The sequence below is a fragment of the Odontesthes bonariensis genome, chromosome 15 (assembly GCF_027942865.1).
Source record: "Odontesthes bonariensis isolate fOdoBon6 chromosome 15, fOdoBon6.hap1, whole genome shotgun sequence".
NCBI lineage: Eukaryota > Metazoa > Chordata > Actinopteri > Atheriniformes > Atherinopsidae > Odontesthes > Odontesthes bonariensis.
Genome location: NC_134520.1, coordinates 582,366 through 605,093, shown reverse-complemented (window position 1 = coordinate 605,093; position 22,728 = coordinate 582,366). Strand labels below are relative to the sequence as shown.

Genomic DNA, 22,728 nt, shown 5'->3' with positions numbered 1-22,728 from the left:
TTTCAAAATGTGTCCCGCGCCGCACTGCTTTGCGTTGGGTCCCGCGGGAGTGCAGGGCTCTAATGTAGTGTTCCTGGTAAATAATGTTTAGTGATGGGAGTGAGCTCTTTGGCGTGTGCAGGCTTCTGGGGTGGCAGACAGTTAAAGCCAGCGTTTATTTTACAGCAGTTGCATAGATCAGTGTATGACTCCAGCTTTCAGTTCTCCAGTAAATGAAAATTCTATTCCAGTGTTTGTTGTCACGTTAAGATGCAGTTTGAAGTATAATACAGTTTGCTACAACAACATCAATTAGAACTGCTTCAAGCTGCATGTTCAAAACAGGATCATTTGGAAGAGGTATCCCACAAACAAGCCAGATTAATTTCATTGTTCCAACGTGTAACATTTGAACTGAGGAGTGTTTCTTCATGAATGTGTGTGTTTCAGGTCTTCTTCCTGCAGTTTCCCACAGCTCTGCTGTGTGGTGAGATCAGGAAAGCCTACGTGGAGTTCTGTAATGTCAGTGATGTTGCTTTGTGTGGCCTGCGAGTGGCGTCCACGCACCCTCATTTCTTCACCTTTGGCAACCAGGCCACAACACCCTTAACCCCCCCCAGCCCGGCCTCAGCTGAGAGCTGCTCAGCCTATAAGACTTTTGCAGTGCCACTGCAGCCAGGCTCCGTGGCATCTGAGGTGTTGGTTTCAGCAGAGGATTTCAGCCAGCCCTCCGGAGTGATGAACATCCCGATAAGTGGCAGCACGCTGCAGCCAGGAGAGTCCAGTCAGCTGCCTCTCTGGCTCAGAGGACCAGACCAGGAGGGAGTCCATGAAATCAACTTCCTCTTCTACTATGAGAGCACAGAGAAAGGACTCAAGATCAGGTATGTTTGATTCTGAACTGGACTTTTGTCAGTGTAAAGCTATCATCTGAACGCAAATGTGATCAAATAATAAGCTCAAATAATGCACAAGAGAGCAATGATGGAGAAATGCAGAAGCAGGTAGCCATCATGGTGTCCAGCTTCTGAAATCCTCTGTGTTGCTGTTGTTTGAGCTCATCCAGACATGGAATGTACAAAGCTTGGTGAGAACGGATCAAGTACAGAATAATGGAGCTCACAACTACAGTAGATCCAGGAATGAGTTGCAGATCAGATGGTGGGAAAGCTTGAGATTCTGCATCAGTAAAAACTGAATCTTTTCATGATGGCTGCAAACATCTTTTAGGAAACCTTTATATTAGATATGCAGGCTCACACAATCACACCGTGTGTGCTTCAGCCTCAGAACACCACCAGCTGTGTCTACGGTCAGAGTGGAGGACCACCCCTCTGCCTGCTGCCCATCTCATTTCCTTATTGCATCCATAAGATGGGACTCCTGCACACGGGGGGGCTGGCAGGGGGCTGTGATGGCAGGGGGCTGTGATGGCAGGGGGCTGTGATGGCAGGGGGCTGTGATGGCAAGGGGGCTGTGATGGCAGGGGGCTGTGATGGCTGTGATGGCTGTGATGGCGGGGGGCTGACCATGCTGCCTGTGAGGTAGGGCTGAACGATATGGACAAAAATTCATATCTCGATATTCATGCCAGATATCTCGATATCGATACGATACGATATGACTACGGGTTCGGTGAAAACCAAGCATTTTTCAGAAAAATAAAAACATCATAAAACAAAAGAGTGCAGTTTTATTGATTAATTTTCGCCAAGCACGACCTGCACAACACCTCGCTCTGGTCGACATCATCCTTTCTAAATCCAAAATACCTCCAAATAATGGAGGATGATTTATGTTTTGGCACAAAATAAGATTCTGCACTGCCACCGGCCGAATTATCTTCCGCGCTCATGTCACTTTTCTTTGGTTTCTTTCGTTTTGATTTCGCCGTGAATTCCCCGTGAATGTGTGTGGCTGTGTGCGTCTCAGTCTACTTCTCCCTCACTCCCACCCTCCTATGTTTGTCATTGGTTGGCTTCAGCTGTCGATCCACAGCAAGCGTGAAATAAGCTTTGTGGTTGGCTGGCGGTGGGGTGCGTTCAAGCGCAATCTTAAAAGTAATGTTTATGGTGACTGCCGGAGCTGTATAAGCAGGGCGAGCGCGGGGAAATATATCGTTTATATCGTTGCTTTTTCGAAATTACTTTCTTGAATGTTCATATCTCAATATAGATACGATAACGATATATCGTTCAGCCCTACTGTGAGGTTTAACACATTCTGCTGCAGGGGGGAGATACTCTTTTGAGCTGCTGTGCATTGGTGGTCTACATGGTTCAAAACTTTTTTTTTTCCTTTACAGAGATGGAAATCATCCAAATTAGTAAACTCTAGGGATGGGCATGATTAATCGACAAATTGATAATTGATCGTTAAGAATTTTGTTGATCGTGTTATTTTTTATGGATAAAAGAAACGAACTGTCTGAGGGAGACACCCCCACCCCTGGGTTGCACCCCTACAGACTGGTGGGAAGTGGATGGAAAAAGGTTCCCCAGGCTGGCCAAGTTAGCACAGAGCTAACCCTGCATCCCGGCAGCGTCGGCCCCCTCAGAGCGGCTGGACCGGCTGGCTGTGGTTGACCTGACCCCAGAGTTAACATGCTCATCTTTATCAACAGGAATCAGCGGACTGCTGCTGTAGTTGCTAGGGATGTTAACCGATGACCGTATGACAGATGGTTGACCGAATCAACGTCGTCCGGTTAGAATTTTTCTGCCGTCGGTTTAAAAAAACAAAAACAAAAAAAACTCACTATATCTTTAGAAATGTTATGTGAGCATGAGCCATCCCACGATGGAAGGACAACCGCAGCAGAGCTCACGTAGCGTCCTCCTCAGAGGTCCTCTCTTACACCGGTTGCTATGACAACTTGTACATCGTACATGACGGGTCCTGTCTGCGCAGTTAAAAAAAAATCGCCACTATTAACCTAAATAAAGCCAATGTGAAGCACGTTACCCATTATCCCATTCTCACAGTCATTTTGACGTGAGAAGTTAAGTGTTGCGTGTAGGCTAATGCAAATGTATCCTGACGGCAATATTGTGACAACCTTCACTGCCAGCTTGTTAGTGGCTGCGTGTGGACTACGACATAATGATAATTGTAACACTGTAATGGCAAAAGACACAAGACTAACTTATCCTACTTGTTGTGATATATTCATCTGTACTTAAATGGCATAACGACAGGAACTTATTGCAAAGGATTTTGTGCAGCATAGGCTACGCCACAGAGGCTGTTGGCATTCGGTAAGTTTTTTTTTTAACAAAGTCATTGGTTAACCTACTTTCCTGTAACACCGCCAAATGCACCGTTCTCTGTTTGTGACTTTGTAACGTGGGCTTTTAACAGCCCGAGTTCGGTGCCGCGTTTGATTCGTGTTTAAAAAGTACCGTGACTGGAAGGGCGCCGTTGCGCGTAATGTGTGGCTGTGCGTGTCTGCGCAGGCACAGCAATTATTTTTCTACCCAAAACCCTTATTCCTCCACAAGTACGCCTAGAACTAGTGGTAAATGATTGGGGAAAATGTATAATACCAAGGGCACGAACTAACATTGATTGTGTGGTGGGAGCTTAACCAGTCGGCAGAGAAAGACGCGCGACAGGACACAGATATCATAAATGGCACTTATAGAATTTTCGGTGACCGACTTTAATCGACTAATGAGGCTCAGTGGTCGGTTAAGACTTTTTTTAAATTTCGACATCCCTAATAGTTGCATGTGAGCTCGGCCTGCTGGTTATTTTTCCGAGGCTTTGTTAAGTAGCCTCATTAGGCAGGCTCTCTCTCTCTCTCTCCCTCTTTTTAGACTCGGGGCCTTTCGGACAGTTTTTGAGTTCCATTTTGACAAAACCTAAGTGTTATTATGTTTTTGAATTCTTATTATTTTGGGATGAACGGGTCAGTTGTTTAAGAGCGCCGGCTGGCAGCTGCAGGCTTTAGAGCGGCGCACATCTTCAGGTTTAACCGCTGAACGTCAGCCTAACTGCCACCAGAGCTGCTCTTCTCCTCGTAACCATCTCATCGAGGAGAAACACGCTGTACTTTGTACTTTCATTGCATTTTTAATATATAAAAAGTTCAATAATCTATTTTAATTCATAAAAGAAAATTCCCGATGATGGCTTAAGAAAATGAATGGATGCCCGCCCCTCGTAGACACGTACATATATGTGAGCTAGTCCAGTCTTTCTGCTGGTTGTGTCCATGTGAGTCTCTCACTCTGCCTCTCGTCTCTTCCTGCACAGCCACCGGGTGTTGCGTCACACAGTGTTCATCTGTGCCAGCCGCTCCCTGAGTGTCCAGGCCTCTGCCTGCCGCAGCAGCGCCCCTCCACTTCACTCTCTGGACGACAAAGACAGCAGTGGAACGCTGGTCTTTATTGATGTGGAGAACGTTAATATGGTGAGCTCCAGCGCCGCTGCACAAAGCCTCTGTGGGACTGCAGGATTTTGCTTTTAGCATCCTTGAACAGCTTGTCACTGCTTTAGCTGTATTTAGATTTCCCTCCTCTTGTCTCTCAGAGTGAAGGTGGCGTGCGGGAGTTCCACATCGTCCAGGTGTCCAGCAGCAGCCAACACTGGCGCCTCCATAAGTATATCAACCCAGATAAGGACAAAGGTACGCCTGGAACACCTGAGAGCACTGGATGCTCTGTGCCTCTTTTCCGTCATGCTTTATTTAAATGTGTTCCTCACAAATGTATATCCAATCTGAAATCCTTTAGAACACTTTAACCTCGGCGAGGTTCTACAAAGCACTTTGCATGTTAGTCATTCAGGAAACAACATGGAAACGATGCTTCTCTTCCACACAGAGCTGTGTGTGTGTCACGTGATCAGCTCTGTCTGTCACATGATCAGCTGTGTGTCTGTCACATGATCAGCTGTGTGTCTGTCACATGATCAGCTGTGTGTCTGTCACATGATCAGCTGTGTGTCTGTCACATGATCAGCTGTGTGTGTGTCACATGATCATCTGTGTGTGTGTCACATGATCAGCTCTGTGTCTATCACATGATCAGCTGTGTGTCTGTCACATGATCAGCTGTGTGTCTGTCACATGATCAGCTGTGTGTCTGTCACATGATCAGCTCTGTCTGTCACATGATCAGCTCTGTCTGTCACATGATCATTTGTTTGTCTGTCACATGATCATTTGTTTGTCTGTCACATGATCATTTGTTTGTCTGTCACATGATCATTTGTTTGTCTGTCACATGATCAGCTGTGTGTCTGTCACACGATCAGCTGTGTGTATGTCACACGATCAGCTGTGTGTCTGTCACACGATCAGCTGTGTGTCTGTCACATGATCAGCTGTGTGTCTGTCACATGATCATTTGTTTGTCTGTCACATGATCAGCTGTGTGTCTGTCACATGATCAGCTGTGTGTCTGTCACATGATCAGCTGTGTGTCTGTCACATGATCAGCTGTGTGTCTGTCACATGATCAGCTGTGTGTCTGTCACATGATCAGCTGTGTTTCTGTCACATGATCAGCTGTGTGTCTGTCACATGATCAGCTCTGTCTGTCACATGATCAGCTGTGTTTCTGTCACATGATCAGCTGTGTGTCTGTCAGGGCTGAACGATATGGACAAAAATTCATATCTCGATATTCATGCCAGATATCTCGATATCGAGACGATACGATATGACTACGGGTTCGGTGAAAACCAAGCATTTTTCAGAAAAATAAAAACATCATAAAACAAAAGAGTGCAGTTTTATTGATTAATTTTCGCCAAGCACGACCTGCACAACACCTCGCTCTGGTCGACATCATCCTTTCTAAATCCAAAATACCTCCAAATAATGGAGGATGATTTATGTTTTGGCACAAAATAAGATTCTGCACTGCCACCGGCCGAATTATCTTCCGCGCTCATGTCACTTTTCTTTGGTTTCTTTCGTTTTGATTTCGCCGTGAATTCCCCGTGAATGTGTGTGGCTGTGTGCGTCTCAGTCTACTCCCTCACTCCCACCCTCCTATGTTTGTCATTGGTTGGCTTCAGCTGTCGATCCACAGCAAGCGTGAAATAAGCTTTGTGGTTGGCTGGTGGTGGGGTGCGTTCAAGCGCAATCTTAAAAGTAATGTTTATGGTGACTGCCGGAGCTGTATAAGCAGGGCGAGCGCGGGGGAAATATATCGTTTATATCGTTGCTTTTTCGAAATTACTTTCTTGAATGTTCATATCTCGATATAGATACGATAACGATATATCGTTCAGCCCTAGTGTCTGTCACATGATCAGCTGTGTGTCTGGAGTTGGCCAACCTATTGACTGGGGGACCATCACTCTCCTACTTGATGATACGTCCTATCCTGACAAAAATAGTTGAATCACCATACTTGGAAAATTTTCATTCAGCTTTATTATTTTGTAAAAACGAAAAAAATACACAAAACATATAAACTATATTTCCAAAAGTATTGGCTCATCTGCCTTTACACACATATGAGCTTCAGTGACCTCCCATTCTTAATCCACAAACCTTTCCACAAGGTTTAGGAGTGTTTCTGGGAGTTTTTGACCATTCTTCCAGAAGCACATCTGTGAGGTCAGACACTGATGTTGGACAGAAGGCCTGGCTCACAGTCTCCGCTCTAATTCATCCCAAAGGTGTTCTATCGGGTTGAGGTCAGGACTCTGTGCAGGCCGGTCAGGTTCTTCCACACCAAACGGGCTCATCCATGTCTGTATGGAGCTTGCTTTGTGCACTAGTGCAGTCATGTTGGAACAGGAAGGGGCCGTCCCCAAACTGTTTCCACAAAGTTGGGAGCATGAAATTGTCCAAAATCTCTTGGTATGAAGCATTCAGAGTTCCTTTCACTGGAACTAAGGGGCCAAGCCCAGTTCCTGAAGAACAACCCCACACCATGTCGGATGAATGTTCCCAGTTTGTCAGTGTGAACCGACCATGTGAAGTAACAGAATAATTACAAATTAATTGGCAAATGTATGGAGTTGGCTGAAATAAATAATTTGGAACTAAATCAGCATTGGAGTGACTGTGGTTCAGGGAGTGTTTGCCCACCAAACCAAGAGTCCCCAGTCTGCATGTCAGACTGTTCTGGAGCCACACACACTTCCCTGATGTGTTGATTAGTGGGTGAAGGTCCCAGATGAGCATGTGTATGGTAAGACTGTGTACTGTGGAGTCATGTATGAATGTGGAGGTTCTGCAGGTGGGTCACGCTGGATCATAAGATGGAGATGAACTGCTTTCAATGCTGTCACTTGAACTAAGTGTGAACATTGAAATCTATCTCATTTTCTTTGGTATTGGGCCCTGGCTGGTTTGATGATAAGTGGTCCCATGTCAGAGCGTCTGCCGGGGCCTGCATATACATTGAAGACTGACACGATTCCTTCTTTCCAGTATAGAGCTGTTTGATGTTTATCATGCTGTCTCCCTCTTCCCTTCCAGGCTGTAAGCTCAGCAGCAGAGAAAGAGCCAAACTTTGTTTCAGGGCCACGCGATGCAAAGCCCATCAAGGTAATTAGTTCTTGGACATGTCGGCCATCTTTTGATGCATTCAGATTTTGGTTGTGCACAGATTTGACTCTAATCTGTTGTTTTTAGCTACCTCGGACGTCATAGAGAAATACACCTTTGCGGACCTGAACCTTGGAAATGAGCGGGTAAATACAGTTGGACTTTATTTTGTTCCCTTCAGGCCACTGTAGGTGGTAATGTTACAGAGAGCACCGAACCAAGCAGTAGTGTGAAAAGCTCCTTAAAGCTGCCGTCGGCAACTTTTTTTTAGTCATATTAGCTTGAACTGTCATGGGATTCTGGAAGTAGAATATTAAATAGGCTGTTTAGGAAAAATCCCGAAATCTGTAGCTCCCTCTGAAGCCTGTAATCATGCTTGCAAAAACCAAGCGCTCCCGGCTGTTTTTAACCAATCACGTTAGGTTTATTATTTATCTATTATCTGAGCAGAACAGTCACCAACCACGTCTTCCATGCTGAGCGTGAGTCTGCCCCAGCTTGTGTGCGCGCACACTGGTGTGAACTCACGTGCACAACCTCGTCCACAGAGGGGGAGGGACCTGAAAGTTGTATCAGTTCGAATTTTCCGACTTTAGACTCGGAATTTTGAAAACCTGCCGACTGCAGCTTTAAATGAAATGAAAGTTTTAAAAGGAAAGATCCACTGAGAGATGGGATCCACACTCAGAGATGGGATCCACACTCAGAGATGGGATCCACACTCAGAGATGGGATCCACACTCAGAGATGGGATCCACACTCAGAGATGGGATCCACACTGAGGTGTCCCACGGTGCAGTGGCCACAGATGAGAAACATTCAGCTCCACACTTCATAGAGAAGAACTCAGAGAGAATATGGAATGTTTGTGATGAGCTAAAGTAGTTCAGGAATGTGTGGAGAGGGTAATGTAGCCGAGTAGTGATGAGGTGCCCAGTGCATCATGGGAGTTCCACCAGCAGCCTGGGTCTGTAGCTACATGCCAAAGACATGGTTCAAGGGTACTGGAGTAGGCTTCATTAATAAGGATACAGATGTCTGCTCCCAAATGTAAAGTGGAAGTTAGTTCTACAGTTGTCATTTAAATTAGGACAAGCCTGGGTGTGGAGCGTGTTCTGACGGGGGTCCGAGGTCTTCATGCTGTGGTGCACACACAGATTGTTAACTGAGCCTTCCATCCAATGAGCATAAATCGGGTTCTCTGGGCTGCTGGGTTTCAGCTTCACTCTCTCCTAAATTCTCGTGTTTTCTATCTTGTCAACTGCAGTTAAGTAGACGGACCAAGTTCTGCAGATTGCTCCATGATTAAGGCAGACCAGCTGGCTACCTACTTGATGCCTGAAGTTTATGTATTATAGCACATAATCCCAATTCCAAAACAGTTGAGACACATAAAATGTGCATAAAAACAGAATGGAATGGTTTCTGAATATCATAAACAGTAGAACATTGGAAACATATCAAATGTTGGAAATGGACAATTTACAATTTCATGACAAATCTTAGTAAATATAGCAGGCAGAGCAGAGGGAACCAAAATATTCAGCTTAGCACACAATCTTCTGGAATGCTGTGAGAATGAACAAAAACCAGAAAGTATCAAAGGACCAAAGGACCATATATTTGATCCAGTGTCTAATCTGTTTTCTAGTTGTCTGTGGTGGGGCAGCAGAATGCAGCAGATTGCTGCCCCAGCTTCATATACTGCAGTGACTGTAGTCAGTCAGTCAGTTTGACAGAGACGAGCTTATAGCAGACACAAAGAAGCGAAGCAAGGCAAGTTTATTTGTAGAGCACAATTCGTACACAAGGCAATTCAAAGTGCTTTACAGCTACATAAAATCACAAGAAGGCAATAAAATCATTCCAAAAAAACCCATAAAAAATAATCATAAATGAATTAAATTAAAAGTGAAGAGTGCAGATAAAACACTTTCAGGTGTCATATGCACAGCTAAACAGAACTGTTTTCAGCCTGGATTTAAACATTGTCAGAGTTGAGGCCTGTCTCACATCTTCTGGAAGACTGTTCCAGATGTTAGGAGCATCAAACTGAAACGCAGCCTCACCTTGTTTAGTCCTGACTCTGGGCACCAGCAGGAGACCCCTCCCTGAGGCAGGAGACCCCTCCCTGAGGCGGGAGACCCCTCCCTGAGGCGGGAGACCCCTCCCTGAGGTTCTCAGAGCCCGAGTTGGTTCATATGGCTCTAACATGTCAGAGATGTACTTTGGTGCTTGACCGTGAAGAGACTTGTACACAAGCAGAGCTGTTTTAAAGTCTAATCTCTGAGCGACAGGAAGCCAGTGCAGAGACCTGAGCACTGGACTAATATGGTGGTATTTCCTGGTTCTAGTCAGGACTCGAGCAGCAGCGTTCTGGATGTACTGCAGCTGTCTTACAGCCCGTTTAGTGAACCCAGTGAGCAGGCCGTTACAGTAGTCTAACCTGCTGGAGACAAACGCATGGATCAGTCTCTCTAAGTCTGCTTTAGACACTATTCCTTTGATTCTGGCAATGTTTTTTAGATGGTAAAAAGCTGCTGATGTTACTGATTTAATGTGGCTGTTAAAGTTCAGGTCTGAGTCCAATATTACCCCGAGATTTCTAACTTGATAGTTAGGTTTTAGAGAGAGAGTCTCAAGGTGACTGATAACACTTTCTCTTTGTTTCTGTGGGCCACAGACAATGATTTCAGTTTTGTCTGAGTTTAGCTGGAGGAAATTGTTTTGCATCCACACACTGATCTGTTCGATGCAGCGACACAATGTATCTACAGGCCCGTGTTCTCCTGCCGTCAGTGACACGTAGATTCAATTCATTTTTATTTATATAGCGCCAAATACAACAAATGTCATCTCAAGGCACTTAGATAATAAAGTCCAATTCAAGCCAATTGGAATTCAATTCATTGTAATCATAATTATTCATAAAATAATCCAATTCGTTCATATAGAGCCAATTCAAAAACAATTTCCTAGCTAAGAAAACCAACAGATTGCACTGAAAACTTTTTCTTTTTCGGTCCAATCTCCCGTCCTGAGCGTGCCTGAGGCGACTGTGGAGAGAAACGACTCCCTTTGAACAGGAAGAAACCTCTGGCAGAACCAGACTCAGGAAGGGTGGCCATCCGCCTCGACCAGCTGGGGTTTGAGAAGACAGAAAGGGGGGTAGGGGGAGGGGGGAGGGGGCCGCCGCCGTGGCGGCGGCGGCACTGTAACACCATTCAAAGGATATCTGTTGGAACAGGGAAACACGAGTTAATGACCATAATAATATCACATATACATATACATAAAGAGAGTAAAGTGAGGAAAGGTGTGTCAGAGCAGGCCTATAGCAGCTTAACTATGGGATGTTTCAGGATCACCTGAGCCATCCCTAACTATAAGCTTTATCAGAAAGGAAAGTTTTAAGCCTGGTCTTAAAAGTGGAAAGGGTGTCTGCTTCCCGGACATTTACTGGCAGCTTATTCCACAATAGAGGGGCCTGATAACTGAAGGCTCTGCCTCCCATTCTACTTTTAGAAACTCTGGGAACCTCAAGTAAACCTGCAGTTTGGGAACGAAGTGCTCTGTTAGGAAAATATTTTACAATGAGATCTTTAAGATATGATGGAGCTCGGTCATTAAGAGCTTTATATGTAAGGAGAAGAATCTTAAATTCTATTCTGAATTTAACAGGGAGCCAATGAAGAGAAGCTAAAACTGGAGAAATATGATCTCTCCTGTTAGTTCTCATCATCTCACACTAGATGATGAGAGATGACACTAGATCTGAGTGTCATCTGCATAGTTGTGGTAGGACACATTATAGCTGCGTATTAGCTGGCCTAGTGGAAGCATGTACAGATTGAACAATAGGGGTCCCAGGATTGACCCCTGGGGAACCCCACAGGTCATAGCCATTTGGTCTGAGACACAGTTACCAATTTCAACAAAATATTTCCTGTCCTCCAGATAGGACTTGAACCAGTTTAAAGCACGACCAGAGATTCCCACCCAGTCTTCTAACCTCTGTAATAAGATCGCATGGTCAACTGTGTCAAAGGCAGCACTCAGGTCCAGCAGAACTAAGACTGTGACTTTACTTGCATCTGTGTTCAGGCGGATGTCATTTGTCACTTTGATCAGAGCTGTCTCAGTGCTGTGGTGGGGCCTAAAGCCTGATTGGAAAGTATCAAAAGCATTGTTAGACAGGAGAAAGTCACTAAGCTGTTGGTATACAACTTTTTCTAGAACTTTGCCTAAGAATGGCAGGTTTGATATGGGCCAGTAGTTGTTCAGTACTGTGGCATCAAGATTGCTCTTCTTTAGAAGAGGCTTAATGACAGCAGTTTTTAAGGCCTTTGGAAATGTTCCAGTCTGGAGTGAGATGTTGACTAGATGAGCAAGTTGTGGTAACAAACTGCTCAGAACAGACTTTAGGAATCTAGTGGGCAACTCATCAAGGCAGCACGTTGATGAACTCAGACTGCAGATGGTCTCTTCGACTGTTTTGTCAGTAACAGGTGTGAAATGTGTCAGCTCTAGGTGTCTAGCTGGCTGCAGAGTAGTTATTTGTGTTGTGGAAATTATCATTTTTAATGCCTTGAACTTTGTCATTAAAGAATATTGCTCATTACACTCATTCCACTTGGATGTAGAAATGAGTTCTAAAGGCAGTGAAGCTGGAGGGTTTGTTAATCTGTTTACTGTAGCAAACAGGACACGAGAGTTGTTACTGCAGTTTTTGATGATTTCAGAAAAAGAACTCCATCAAATGAACACCGTTGGAAGTGTGGCGGCTTCAGAAAAGCTGAAAAAAGAACAGATGTGTTTCCTCATCGTTTTCCCTCTCTTATGTTTGCTGCTAGTGTCTGTATCGCTGTACAGCTTCATAACGAGCCACAGGTGTGTCGGCACTGATGGCAGCTACAGTAGGATCTCACCGTTCTTGAGTGAGCACACTTTGAACAGTCGAACCCTGAAGGAGAACCCGGTGTCATGGCCACACCAAACAAACACACTCTGTCCTGCATCCAGACTCGCTGCACACCTCTGTCGCAGCTTCAGAAAAGCTGATCTGGATCATTTGTAAACTGGGTCGTGTCCCACTTGTGAAAAACTTTCATGGAGATCTGACTTTTTCAGAAATCCTGCATCAAACCAAAGAGCAGTCCAACCAAGGCACGTGTGCCCCCTGCCTGTGGGAAAGATGGTGTTTTTTTAGCCTGGAGGTTATACGGAGGGACATTACAACGAACATATCAGTTCTTTAAGATGTTGTGTCCAGATCAGTAACAATGCTGGAGTTAGCTAAATGAAACTCTGCCAGCTTCCACAGCTCTGCCCCCTGTGGACTGGGGTGGGATGTCATGTTGCCAGACTGCAGACAGAGAAGAATGCTGTGCTTTGCCCTCCCTTCCCCTCCCTCACTCCTTCATGTTTTCTCTGCAGATAATCAGTTCTTCCACACCCTGTGGAGACTTTTTCTTCCGCTGCTGTTGCTCCGCAGAGTCTCACCAACTGGACTTGGCCCCATCCAGGACATCATCCAGCAGCAGAAGTCAGCTCTCTCTGACCGCTGACATCACAAGTATTGCCAAGAAGTGTAATGAGCTTGACCTCAATCTAATTGTTATCTGGAAGGTATGTATATTTCCTCCAAAGGATGAATTACACCATGATAGTCAGAAAGTTGCTGTTTGGACTCTTTCTTGTGGCGTAAGCCATTGAGAAGGTAGTTGGGTCTGCTCAGAGAACAGATGAGAAACAGTTGCTGTTCATGATATGACAGAGAAACAGTTGCTGTTCATGATATGACAGAGAAACAGTTGCTGTTCATGATATGACAGAGAAATAGTTGCTGTTCATGATATGACAGAGAAACAGTTGCTGTTGATCAGGACACTTTAAAGGTTCCAGGAGAGTCTGGCTGCTTAGAGGGAAACAGGAAGAAATGAGGCTGATCAGGAGTTTTTTTTCTAACATATTGTATCTTAAAATGAAATGATATTAGTCAAACTCTAAATGGATGGTAAGTGAGTTTCTGTTTGTCTGAACAGGCGTATGTGGTTGAGGACAACAAACAGCTTATCCTGGAGGGCCAGCTTCATGTGGCCCTGCAGACCATTGGCAAAGAGGCCAGTTCTCTGACTCCCAAAGAGGTACAACAAGCACACACGGTTTCATCACCCTCAACCCTAACCTGGACATGTACACATGCTCAGTTACTATGTGTTTGCTGCAGGGCAAAGGTGTAGAACCTGCCCCGTTTGACCAAACTCAGGTTAACATTGTGACCGCCTCACCTTTAATGTGCAGAGCAAGGAGCGCCTGCTCCAACAGGCAGTACCAGTTTAACTTTCTGACTGCAGAAGTTGACTGCAGATGGAGCGAGGTACGCCTCCAGCTTCGCTACATGGCTGAACGGATGAACCATTCCTTCTTCTAATATGACTACAATAAGACTTTTCACATTGATGTTGTCACCGTGAGTCCCTGAGAAAACCAGTGTGAACCCCTGAGTGCGTAGAGTCAATCTGGATGATTATGATGATTATTCCCTCTTGCTTCAGGACTCCAGTTCTTAAAGAGCATTCGTAGATTTATTTTTTTTTTTTTTAACACGTAAGACTTTGATCAAGTTTTAAATGGATTGGTATCATGTTGCACCCACTATAAAGCCCTTTTACTGACTGCTCATGTCACATCTTCTGTGGACTTCATAGCTGGTTTGCTGCCTCTGATGCTGTAAAGTATAGCAGTGATATTATCACAATGAACTTGTTTCATCATGTGTTTGTGTCTTCAGGAAGCGCAGGAGATGGTGCTGCTCAAGTTTAAATCAGAACTGCCTCCTCCAGTCATTCTGCCTTTTCCAGAGCTTTCCCAACTCATCAAAACAAATCTCCACTACCCTGAAACCTTCACACACCACTTTGTCCTGGACAGGTCAGTTCTGCTCGCTTTATTACAACATTCTTTGAGTAGGGAGAAAAAGCACCTGGAGTATTGGAGTTGCATATCCTGTCTGCGTATGTAGGCATCTCTCTGTAGGAGAGACCAAAGAGCAGCTGACGGCACAGCTGACGGCACAGCTGACGGCACTCTAACAGAGAAGACAGAAGGTTTGAGAGAGGAGTCAGGGAGGCCACCTATGTTAAAGCACCTCTGAACAGAGGAGGTAGACTCAGGTATCACCTTCCCTCACCTACAGAGCAGCATGGTGTCTCCTCCTCAGGCACTTTCCCAACCATTCACACCCTGGATCCTGTGAGCAGAACTCGCCCTTTCAGGCAGCTGAACTCCCCACTATCTGGTTCAGAACTGAAGCAGCCTTTCAGATGAGAGGCGAAACGATTTCAGGATCGAAGAACAAGTCCAGCTGCCCTTCTTCCAGCTGCCCTTCTTCCAGCTGCCCTTCTTCTGATTCCCCTGAGCTGGATGACTGAGACTCTTCAGCTGCACCATCGCGTGTTTTTCAGGCTTTGGCCTCAGTTTGTGCTGTGAGCTCTGAGGTTGCACCTGTGGGGTTTCAGGTATCCTGCATCAGAAATATGATGTTCTTTTATGGAATGTGGAGCTCAGTTTGCTGTTAGCAGTCATGAATCTAATCTGCACCGAGGAGTTAACCATCAGCTCAGATCATTTCCAAGTTTAGCCCAGGGCAGCTAAATGAAATGAATGCTAGACTTTAGTCAACATCCCGAGAGCCGTTTCAGCTGGTCCAAAAGGATTCATCTGTCTTAATAAGGAAATACAGCTGGTGACCTGTGGGCCTGCTGAGTCAGAGAGATGTTTGTTGGCCATCATCCAGCAAACATCTTAGTCCCACTGATGAATCGGTATCACCAGAGTTATGTAATACCTGAATTTCTTCCATTCAACCACCTTCATGTAGTGCACAGACCACCCAGCATGCATCTGTCCATCCACACCCATACAGTGCAGGACAGACAGATACTCCATGTCCTGAGAGACTAAAGGCTCTAGCATGGTTGCTGCGTCTGCTAGCGCGAGCGCTGTTGATGACGTCACGATTTTGTGCCCGCCATATATAGTGGCGCAAGTCGATGCGCCTGTAGTTGCAATTTTCTCCGTCACAGAGGTGGCGCTGCTACGTTAAGGTTACCGCTACTCTACAACCACGAAAGTGGAGAAAAAAACAATGGCTCTGTCAAGAGCAAGAATACTGTAATTACTGATGCTGCTGCAGTTTTCGGATCATTTTAATTTTTTAATTCAGTTAATAGAGGTGAAGGTTTGAAGCCCCCGGCATCAACAGAGTCTCTGCCCTCTTCTTTGCCTTCATGTATCTGTCCCGTAGCTTCTTCCACACATTCTTACAGAACTCTCCCTCTTTCCCCAAAGTTCTGCCAATCTCTGTGCACCAGTTTGGGGAGTTTACGTGCTCCCTGTGCTGTTTCACTGCAGTTTCGTACAGCTGCCTGTACAAACGCACCTCCTCACTGAGCCTGGTCTCACATTGGTCCATCCGGTTTTTCGTTGGTGGCGCCGCCAAGTTACAGAAATCGACTGGTGCACGACACCGCGCTGCGTCGTTTTTTCAAGGGAAGCGCCAGGCCTGATACGTCATTTTGACGTCACGGTGCGACACCGCCGTGACAGACGCGGCAACCATGCTAGAGCCTTAATGGTCCTCCATAGTGGCTCAAACCAAACCCAGCTGAGACGGGCTGGGTTTGGTTTGGATCTGTGGTTAAAGGGGGGTAAAGCTGGCCTTAGTAACACTGCTTGTCTCTCTTTCCTTAGTCTCTGCTTGGTGCCTGTAACTCTGACTCTGTCCAATTGCTCCTTGGCTCAAGTAGAAGTTATCGTGGACTTGAGACCCAAAAGCACCAGGTAAGTCACTCAGCAGATGGGGTAACCCATTCCACTTGATTCCACTGAGAGATGGGGACCAGAGCACTTGTTCTGTGGTTAAAGGGAAATGCCACCCCCAGGCCAAATTAAGTGTATCCCCGCATTCCCGAGACATAAATAAGTGTGTGGGAGCGTTTTCCTGGCGACCCAGGCATTGTCCGAATCTCACAGCACTGACCACTGCTTGGTTGCGCGTAATACATACATGCTAGCGTCGCCAGCGTCGCCAATCGAAATATTTCGCCCAACATGAGTTAGGCTTGGTTTGCTCATGTCGGTTTGGGAACTAGTTTCCAGTGCAGAAAACACAGCCGAAGCACACTCCCCGCTACGTCTTGGGAATCCCCCCCCCGACTTCCTCAAACAAACCAGCATGAAGCAACCGGGGGGGGGGATTCCCAATGACGTAGCGGGGAGTGTGCTTCGGCTGTGTTTTCCGCACCGGAAACTAGTTCCCAAACCGACATGAGCAAACCAAACCTTCCGTGTAGATTTACACAGTCATTTGCACTCGATGTGAAAGTACAGCACTCACACAGTAATTAGAAGGTAAATCAAGTAAATTAATTCACGTTGGGCGAAATATTTCGATTGGCGACGCTAGCATGTATGTATTACGCGCAACCAAGCAGTGGTCAGTGCTGTGAGATTCGGACAATGCCTGGGTCGCCAGGAAAATGCTCCCACACACTTATTTATGTCTCGGGAATGCGGGGATACACTTAATTTGGCCTGGGGGTGGCGTATCCCTTTAAAATTAGGGCTGGGCAACGACTAAAACTTTTAATCTAATTAATCACATGATTTCCCAGTTTAATCACGATTAATCGCATTTGTATGCAGAATCATTTGTTGTGCAAACACACTTTTAACATCAGCATCTTTCTGTAGTTTTTATGTAGAAGCCTCGCTCCACTGTCTGTTTCCTTGAATGACTTGCTGCTATCAGTTGTGTGTTTTGCCTTTAAGTGATATTTTAGACTGGAACTACTACGCTGAGAAGACAATTCAACTTGTCTAGTTTTTTTTATTTTATTTTGAAATACGTGCTTTTATTTTGAAACAAGTAAAACAGGAAGTAGCGCCGGTTAGCTCCATGAGCTTCACACCTGTAGCGGTGATGTTACCTGCTAGTTTATTTTTATCTTATTCCTCCATGCTTCGTGGTGTTTGCTGTAACTGTGTGAATGTGATGCATTCAACAGACTTTTACAATAATAAAACCTGCGTTAATGCCCAATAAAATATTTATCGGCGTTAAATGGTTAACAAGTTAACGCGATAATAACGAGTTAACTCGCCCAGCCCTAGTTAAAACACCAGTGAACACGAAACACCCATTTCAGCTTGGAGTCTGTCCCACTGAAACAGCCTTCAGTAATTAGGAAACTGATCAAGTTTGAAACTGCAGGAACTCTGTTAGAGCTGGCCAACACGAATAACCGAGGCAGTAGGAGCTTTCCCTTTACACAGCTGTTGTTACCCTCTCAGAAGTGGTTCCGTTGTCCAGCAATGAGACACTGATCAGAAAAGAAAGACTTCAGCTGAGAACTCCTTCACTCAAGGACATTGTTCAAAAGCAAATGTGTCATTTCCAGAGTGAGGGCATATACTTCTAAAATGTGTTTGCACTGGTCTGTCCAGCTTACTGACGGTAGACTGACGAATAATCTGAAAATGGTACTAATTTGAAATTGGGCAAAAAAAGTCAAAGCACTAAATCCATAGAAAGTTTTCCTGTTCTGTGATGCACCTTAGTGTCTGTGCGCAGGTTCTTCTGAAGGGACTGAATACCAACGGACTTTAAACCTCACTCTTAAATAAAGCACACACACACTGCTGAACCAGAATGAAGTGGAGAAAAGTCACAGTGAGGGAAGAGACTTGGTTCTGCTCCCATCGCTCCATCATTGACCCGGCTCAGCTGTCCTTTCTGTTAGAGCCAGTTAAATGCAGTGCTCCTTTCTGTTAGAGCCAGTTAAATGCAGTGCTCCTTTCTGTTAGAGCCAGTTAAATGCAGTGCTCCTTTCCTTTCTGTTAGAGCCAGTTAAATGCAGTGCTCCTTTCCTTTCTGTTAGAGCCAGTTAAATGCAGTGCTCCTTTCCTTTCTGTTAGAGCCAGTTAAATGCAGTGCTCCTTTCCTTTCTGTTAGAGCCAGTTAAATGCAGTGCTCCTTTCCTTTCTGTTAGAGCCAGTTAAATGCAGTGCTCCTTTCCTTTCTGTCAGAGCCAGTTAAATGCAGTGCTCCTTTCCTTTCTGTCAGAGCCAGTTAAATGCAGTGCTCCTTTCCTTTCTGTTAGAGCCAGTTAAATGCAGTGCTCCTTTCCTTTCTGTTAGAGCCAGTTAAATGCAGTGCTCCTTTCCTTTCTGTCAGAGCCAGTTAAATGCAGTGCTCCTTTCCTTTCTGTTAGAGCCAGTTAAATGCAGTGCTCCTTTCTGTCAGAGCCAGTTAAATGCAGTGTTCCTTTCCTTTCTGTTAGAGCCAGTTAAATGCAGTGCTCCTTTCCTTTCTGTTAGAGCCAGTTAAATGCAGTGCTCCTTTCTGTCAGAGCCAGTTAACTGCAGTGCTCCTTTCCTTTCTGTTAGAGCCAGTTAAATGCAGTGCTCCTTTCTGTCAGAGCCAGTTAACTGCAGTGCTCCTTTCCTTTCTGTTAGAGCCAGTTAAATGCAGTGCTCCTTTCCTTTCTGTTAGAGCCAGTTAAATGCAGTGCTCCTTTCTGTTAGAGCCAGTTAAATGCAGTGCTCCTTTCTGTTAGAGCCAGTTAAATGCAGTGCTCCTTTCCTTTCTGTTAGAGCCAGTTAAATGCAGTGCTCCTTTCCTTTCTGTTAGAGCCAGTTAAATGCAGTGCTCCTTTCCTTTCTGTTAGAGCCAGTTAAATGCAGTGCTCCTTTCCTTTCTGTTAGAGCCAGTTAAATGCAGTGCTCCTTTCCTTTCTGTTAGAGCCAGTTAAATGCAGTGCTCCTTTCCTTTCTGTCAGAGCCAGTTAAATGCAGTGCTCCTTTCCTTTCTGTCAGAGCCAGTTAAATGCAGTGCTCCTTTCCTTTCTGTTAGAGCCAGTTAAATGCAGTGCTCCTTTCCTTTCTGTTAGAGCCAGTTAAATGCAGTGCTCCTTTCCTTTCTGTCAGAGCCAGTTAAATGCAGTGCTCCTTTCCTTTCTGTTAGAGCCAGTTAAATGCAGTGCTCCTTTCTGTCAGAGCCAGTTAAATGCAGTGTTCCTTTCCTTTCTGTTAGAGCCAGTTAAATGCAGTGCTCCTTTCCTTTCTGTTAGAGCCAGTTAAATGCAGTGCTCCTTTCTGTCAGAGCCAGTTAACTGCAGTGCTCCTTTCCTTTCTGTTAGAGCCAGTTAAATGCAGTGCTCCTTTCTGTCAGAGCCAGTTAACTGCAGTGCTCCTTTCCTTTCTGTTAGAGCCAGTTAAATGCAGTGCTCCTTTCCTTTCTGTCAGAGCCAGTTAAATGCAGTGCTCCTTTCTGTTAGAGCCAGTTAAATGCAGTGCTCCTTTCCTTTCTGTCAGAGCCAGTTAAATGCAGTGCTCCTTTCTGTTAGAGCCAGTTAAATGCAGTGCTCCTTTCCTTTCTGTTAGAGCCAGCTAAATGCAGTGCTCCTTTCTGTTAGAGCCAGTTAAATGCAGTGCTCTTTTCTGTCAGAGCCAGTTAAATGCAGTGCTCCTTTTCTTTCTGTTAGAGCCAGTTAAATGCAATGCTCCTTTCTGTTAGAGCCAGTTAAATGCAGTGCTCCTTTCTGTCAGAGCCAGTTAAATGCAGTGCTCCTTTCTGTCAGAGCCAGTTAAATGCAGTGCTCCTTTCCTTTCTGTTAGAGCCAGTTAAATGCAGTGCTCCTTTCTGTCAGAGCCAGTTAAATGCAGTGCTCCTTTCTGTCAGAGCCAGTTAAATGCAGTGCTCCTTTCTGTCAGAGCCAGTTAAATGCAGTGCTCCTTTCCTTTCTGTTAGAGCCAGTTAAATGCAGTGCTCCTTTCTGTCAGAGCCAGTTAAATGCAGTGCTCCTTTCTGTCAGAGCCAGTTTAATGCAGTGATCCTTTCCTTTCTGTTAAAGCCAGTTAAATGCAGTGCTCCTTTCCTTTCTGTTAGAGCCAGTTAAATGCAGTGCGCCTTTCCTTTCTGTCAGAGCCAGTTAAATGCAGTGCTCCTTTCCTTTCTGTTAGAGCCAGTTAAATGCAGTGCGCCTTTCCTTTCTGTCAGAGCCAGTTAAATGCAGTGCTCCTTTCCTTTCTGTTAGAGCCAGTTAAATGCAGTGCTCCTTTCCTTTCTGTTGGTTGACGTGCACTCATTTTGTCATTTCTGTCTCCTCCAGCTGTGAGTCTGTGGAGGTCCACAGCTCCTTTGCCTGGGTGGGGCAGTCCCAGTATAAGCTGCCCCTCAGGCCCCAGGAAGTGGTGAGCCTGGCCCTGCGAGCCTGTTTCTTTCGGGCAGGAGTCTACAACCTGAACACACCACGGGTTTTTGCAAAACCAGCAGAGCAGAGTGCCGTGTGCGAGTCGAGTCAGCAAACAGCCAGTCCTGCTCTGATAATCATCAAAAAGGCCTGAGAGCATCACCTGGACACGGTCCTGCTCAGGAGGAAACGTCCTTTTTGTTCCAATGATTCAACTCAAAGTTTATTTTCAAAGATTTCTTCAACACACAGACTGGTGAGCGGATGTTCCAGACCTTTGTTTCACCATCAGACAGTTTGAGCTGTCGGCCCACCTCCTGCTCTGTTCACCTTTCCTCTTCCGGCACCCATCACCTCCTCTTCACACACCTTGTTTTTCCCATCTGTCTGTGTGTGTGTGGTTCCTGATAGAAGGTCATGTGGCAGTGATCTGTCGCTGTTGGAGCGGCTGATTTTCACCTCCGTCAGAACTTCTTTCACCAAGCTTGTCCACGTTTAGCCCTGACAGCTGGACCAGCCCTCCTAAAACTGGACTGATGCAGTGTGCTGATGACTGAACTCTGAGAGAATTCAGATTCTTATTGGACATTACAACAGGAGCTCTTTACACACTGTATATTCTGCAGCTTATTGTTGGACAGCTGAAGGCTGAGTGGGAGCTACAAACTGACCCAGTGTTTTTCTCTGTATTACAGCAGACCAACGTTTCCTTGTGCATGCATTTTATTTTCTCATTTCTCCCAAAGTCTATGGCGCTGTGTGCTTAACTCACTGTATTGTAATCTAACATTGTATGCACATGTCAGAAAGTTCTGTATTTATATTTGGCTGAATGGCTGTGAATAGAAAATAAAATGGAACTAATGACACTGATTAAAGGTTGACTGTGCTGGAACAGTTGCTAACAGACTGTAGCTGCAACAACACCTTGACTGTTTTTGCTGCAAATCTTTTAGCGTGTCCTCCTCTCAGAATGGAAGTTTATACATGATGGCTACTGCTTGACTCACAGCAATATTTATATACAAGCCCTTGCAAAACCTATAGAAGCATCCCTCTGATCCACCAGCCACCCACTGATCCAAACTACTGTGGCCACAGCTCTGAGGTCAAACAGCATTTTTGCCCTTATTCTGTGGCTCCCTATAAAAAAAAAGAATACATTTTAACCCAAATGGATGTGTTTCTCTTCTTCTTCACTCTGGTGTTGCCACATGCTGCTCAAACACAATCTTTCCACTTCTGTCATCAAATGTTTCCCGAGGTAAATGTTGCTGTGATTTGGTACATTTTGAATAAAACCGAGTGTCCCTGCTTCCCAGAATGAAGCCAGAACGGCTGGCAGTGGCTGGCAGTGGCTGGCAGTGGCTGGCAGTGGCTGGCAGTGGCTGGCAGTGGCTGGCAGTGGCTGGCAGTGGCTGGCAGTGGCTGGCAGTGGCTGGCAGTGGCTGGCAGTGGCTGGCAGTGGCTGGCAGTGGCTGGCAGTGGCTGGCAGTGGCTGGCAGTATCAGATCTAGATGTTTGGGGACTGGGCCTGGTCGCGGTGGCACAACTTGAGAGAATAAGGACTCGGCACATGACAGATTTCAGTTTCCTCACACTTAATATCAGACACCTACAAAAAAGATTTCCCGGGTGTACTCTGGAACAAAATAAACACAACTATTATAATAATTCATCACATCAGAATGTATTGTTGCATGATTATCAGGTATTTGGCTTTTTCTTGCTTCGACTTTGCCTTCTTCAGAACAACCTTTCTGGCTTTAACAGAAGTTAATGGCACATACGAGGCGTTCATTCCACAAGGTTTTTCAAATATGTGGCAGCAATTGCATTCAAAGTTTTCTTAAGTTCATCAGTGAGAGACTGCTAATTTGTAGGATGCACTTTTTCTGTTTGATTGATCGAGTTCGTCGCACACAGGCTCAATTGGAGCTCGGGCTAGACAGAACTTTTTCTATCATCAGAACTTTGATT

At 45.4% G+C, this 22,728-nt stretch overlaps 1 protein-coding gene across 2 annotated transcripts in view; it reads left to right on the top strand.

The window, feature by feature from the left end:
* trappc8 (trafficking protein particle complex subunit 8) overlaps nt 1-21,626 on the top strand; it is a 61,595-nt gene extending 39,969 nt beyond the window's left edge. For both annotated transcript variants that reach the window (XM_075484576.1, XM_075484575.1), the window contains exons 20-29: nt 430-863; nt 4,237-4,393; nt 4,513-4,609; nt 7,424-7,492; nt 7,580-7,638; nt 12,929-13,120; nt 13,537-13,638; nt 14,286-14,425; nt 16,247-16,336; nt 20,668-21,626. In XM_075484576.1, the coding sequence (XP_075340691.1) occupies nt 430-863; nt 4,237-4,393; nt 4,513-4,609; nt 7,424-7,492; nt 7,580-7,638; nt 12,929-13,120; nt 13,537-13,638; nt 14,286-14,425; nt 16,247-16,336; nt 20,668-20,902 (1,575 nt within the window). In that variant the 3' untranslated portion in view covers nt 20,903-21,626. The remainder of the gene's footprint in view (nt 1-429; nt 864-4,236; nt 4,394-4,512; nt 4,610-7,423; nt 7,493-7,579; nt 7,639-12,928; nt 13,121-13,536; nt 13,639-14,285; nt 14,426-16,246; nt 16,337-20,667) is intronic.
* Nucleotides 21,627-22,728: the final 1,102 nt, after the last annotated feature.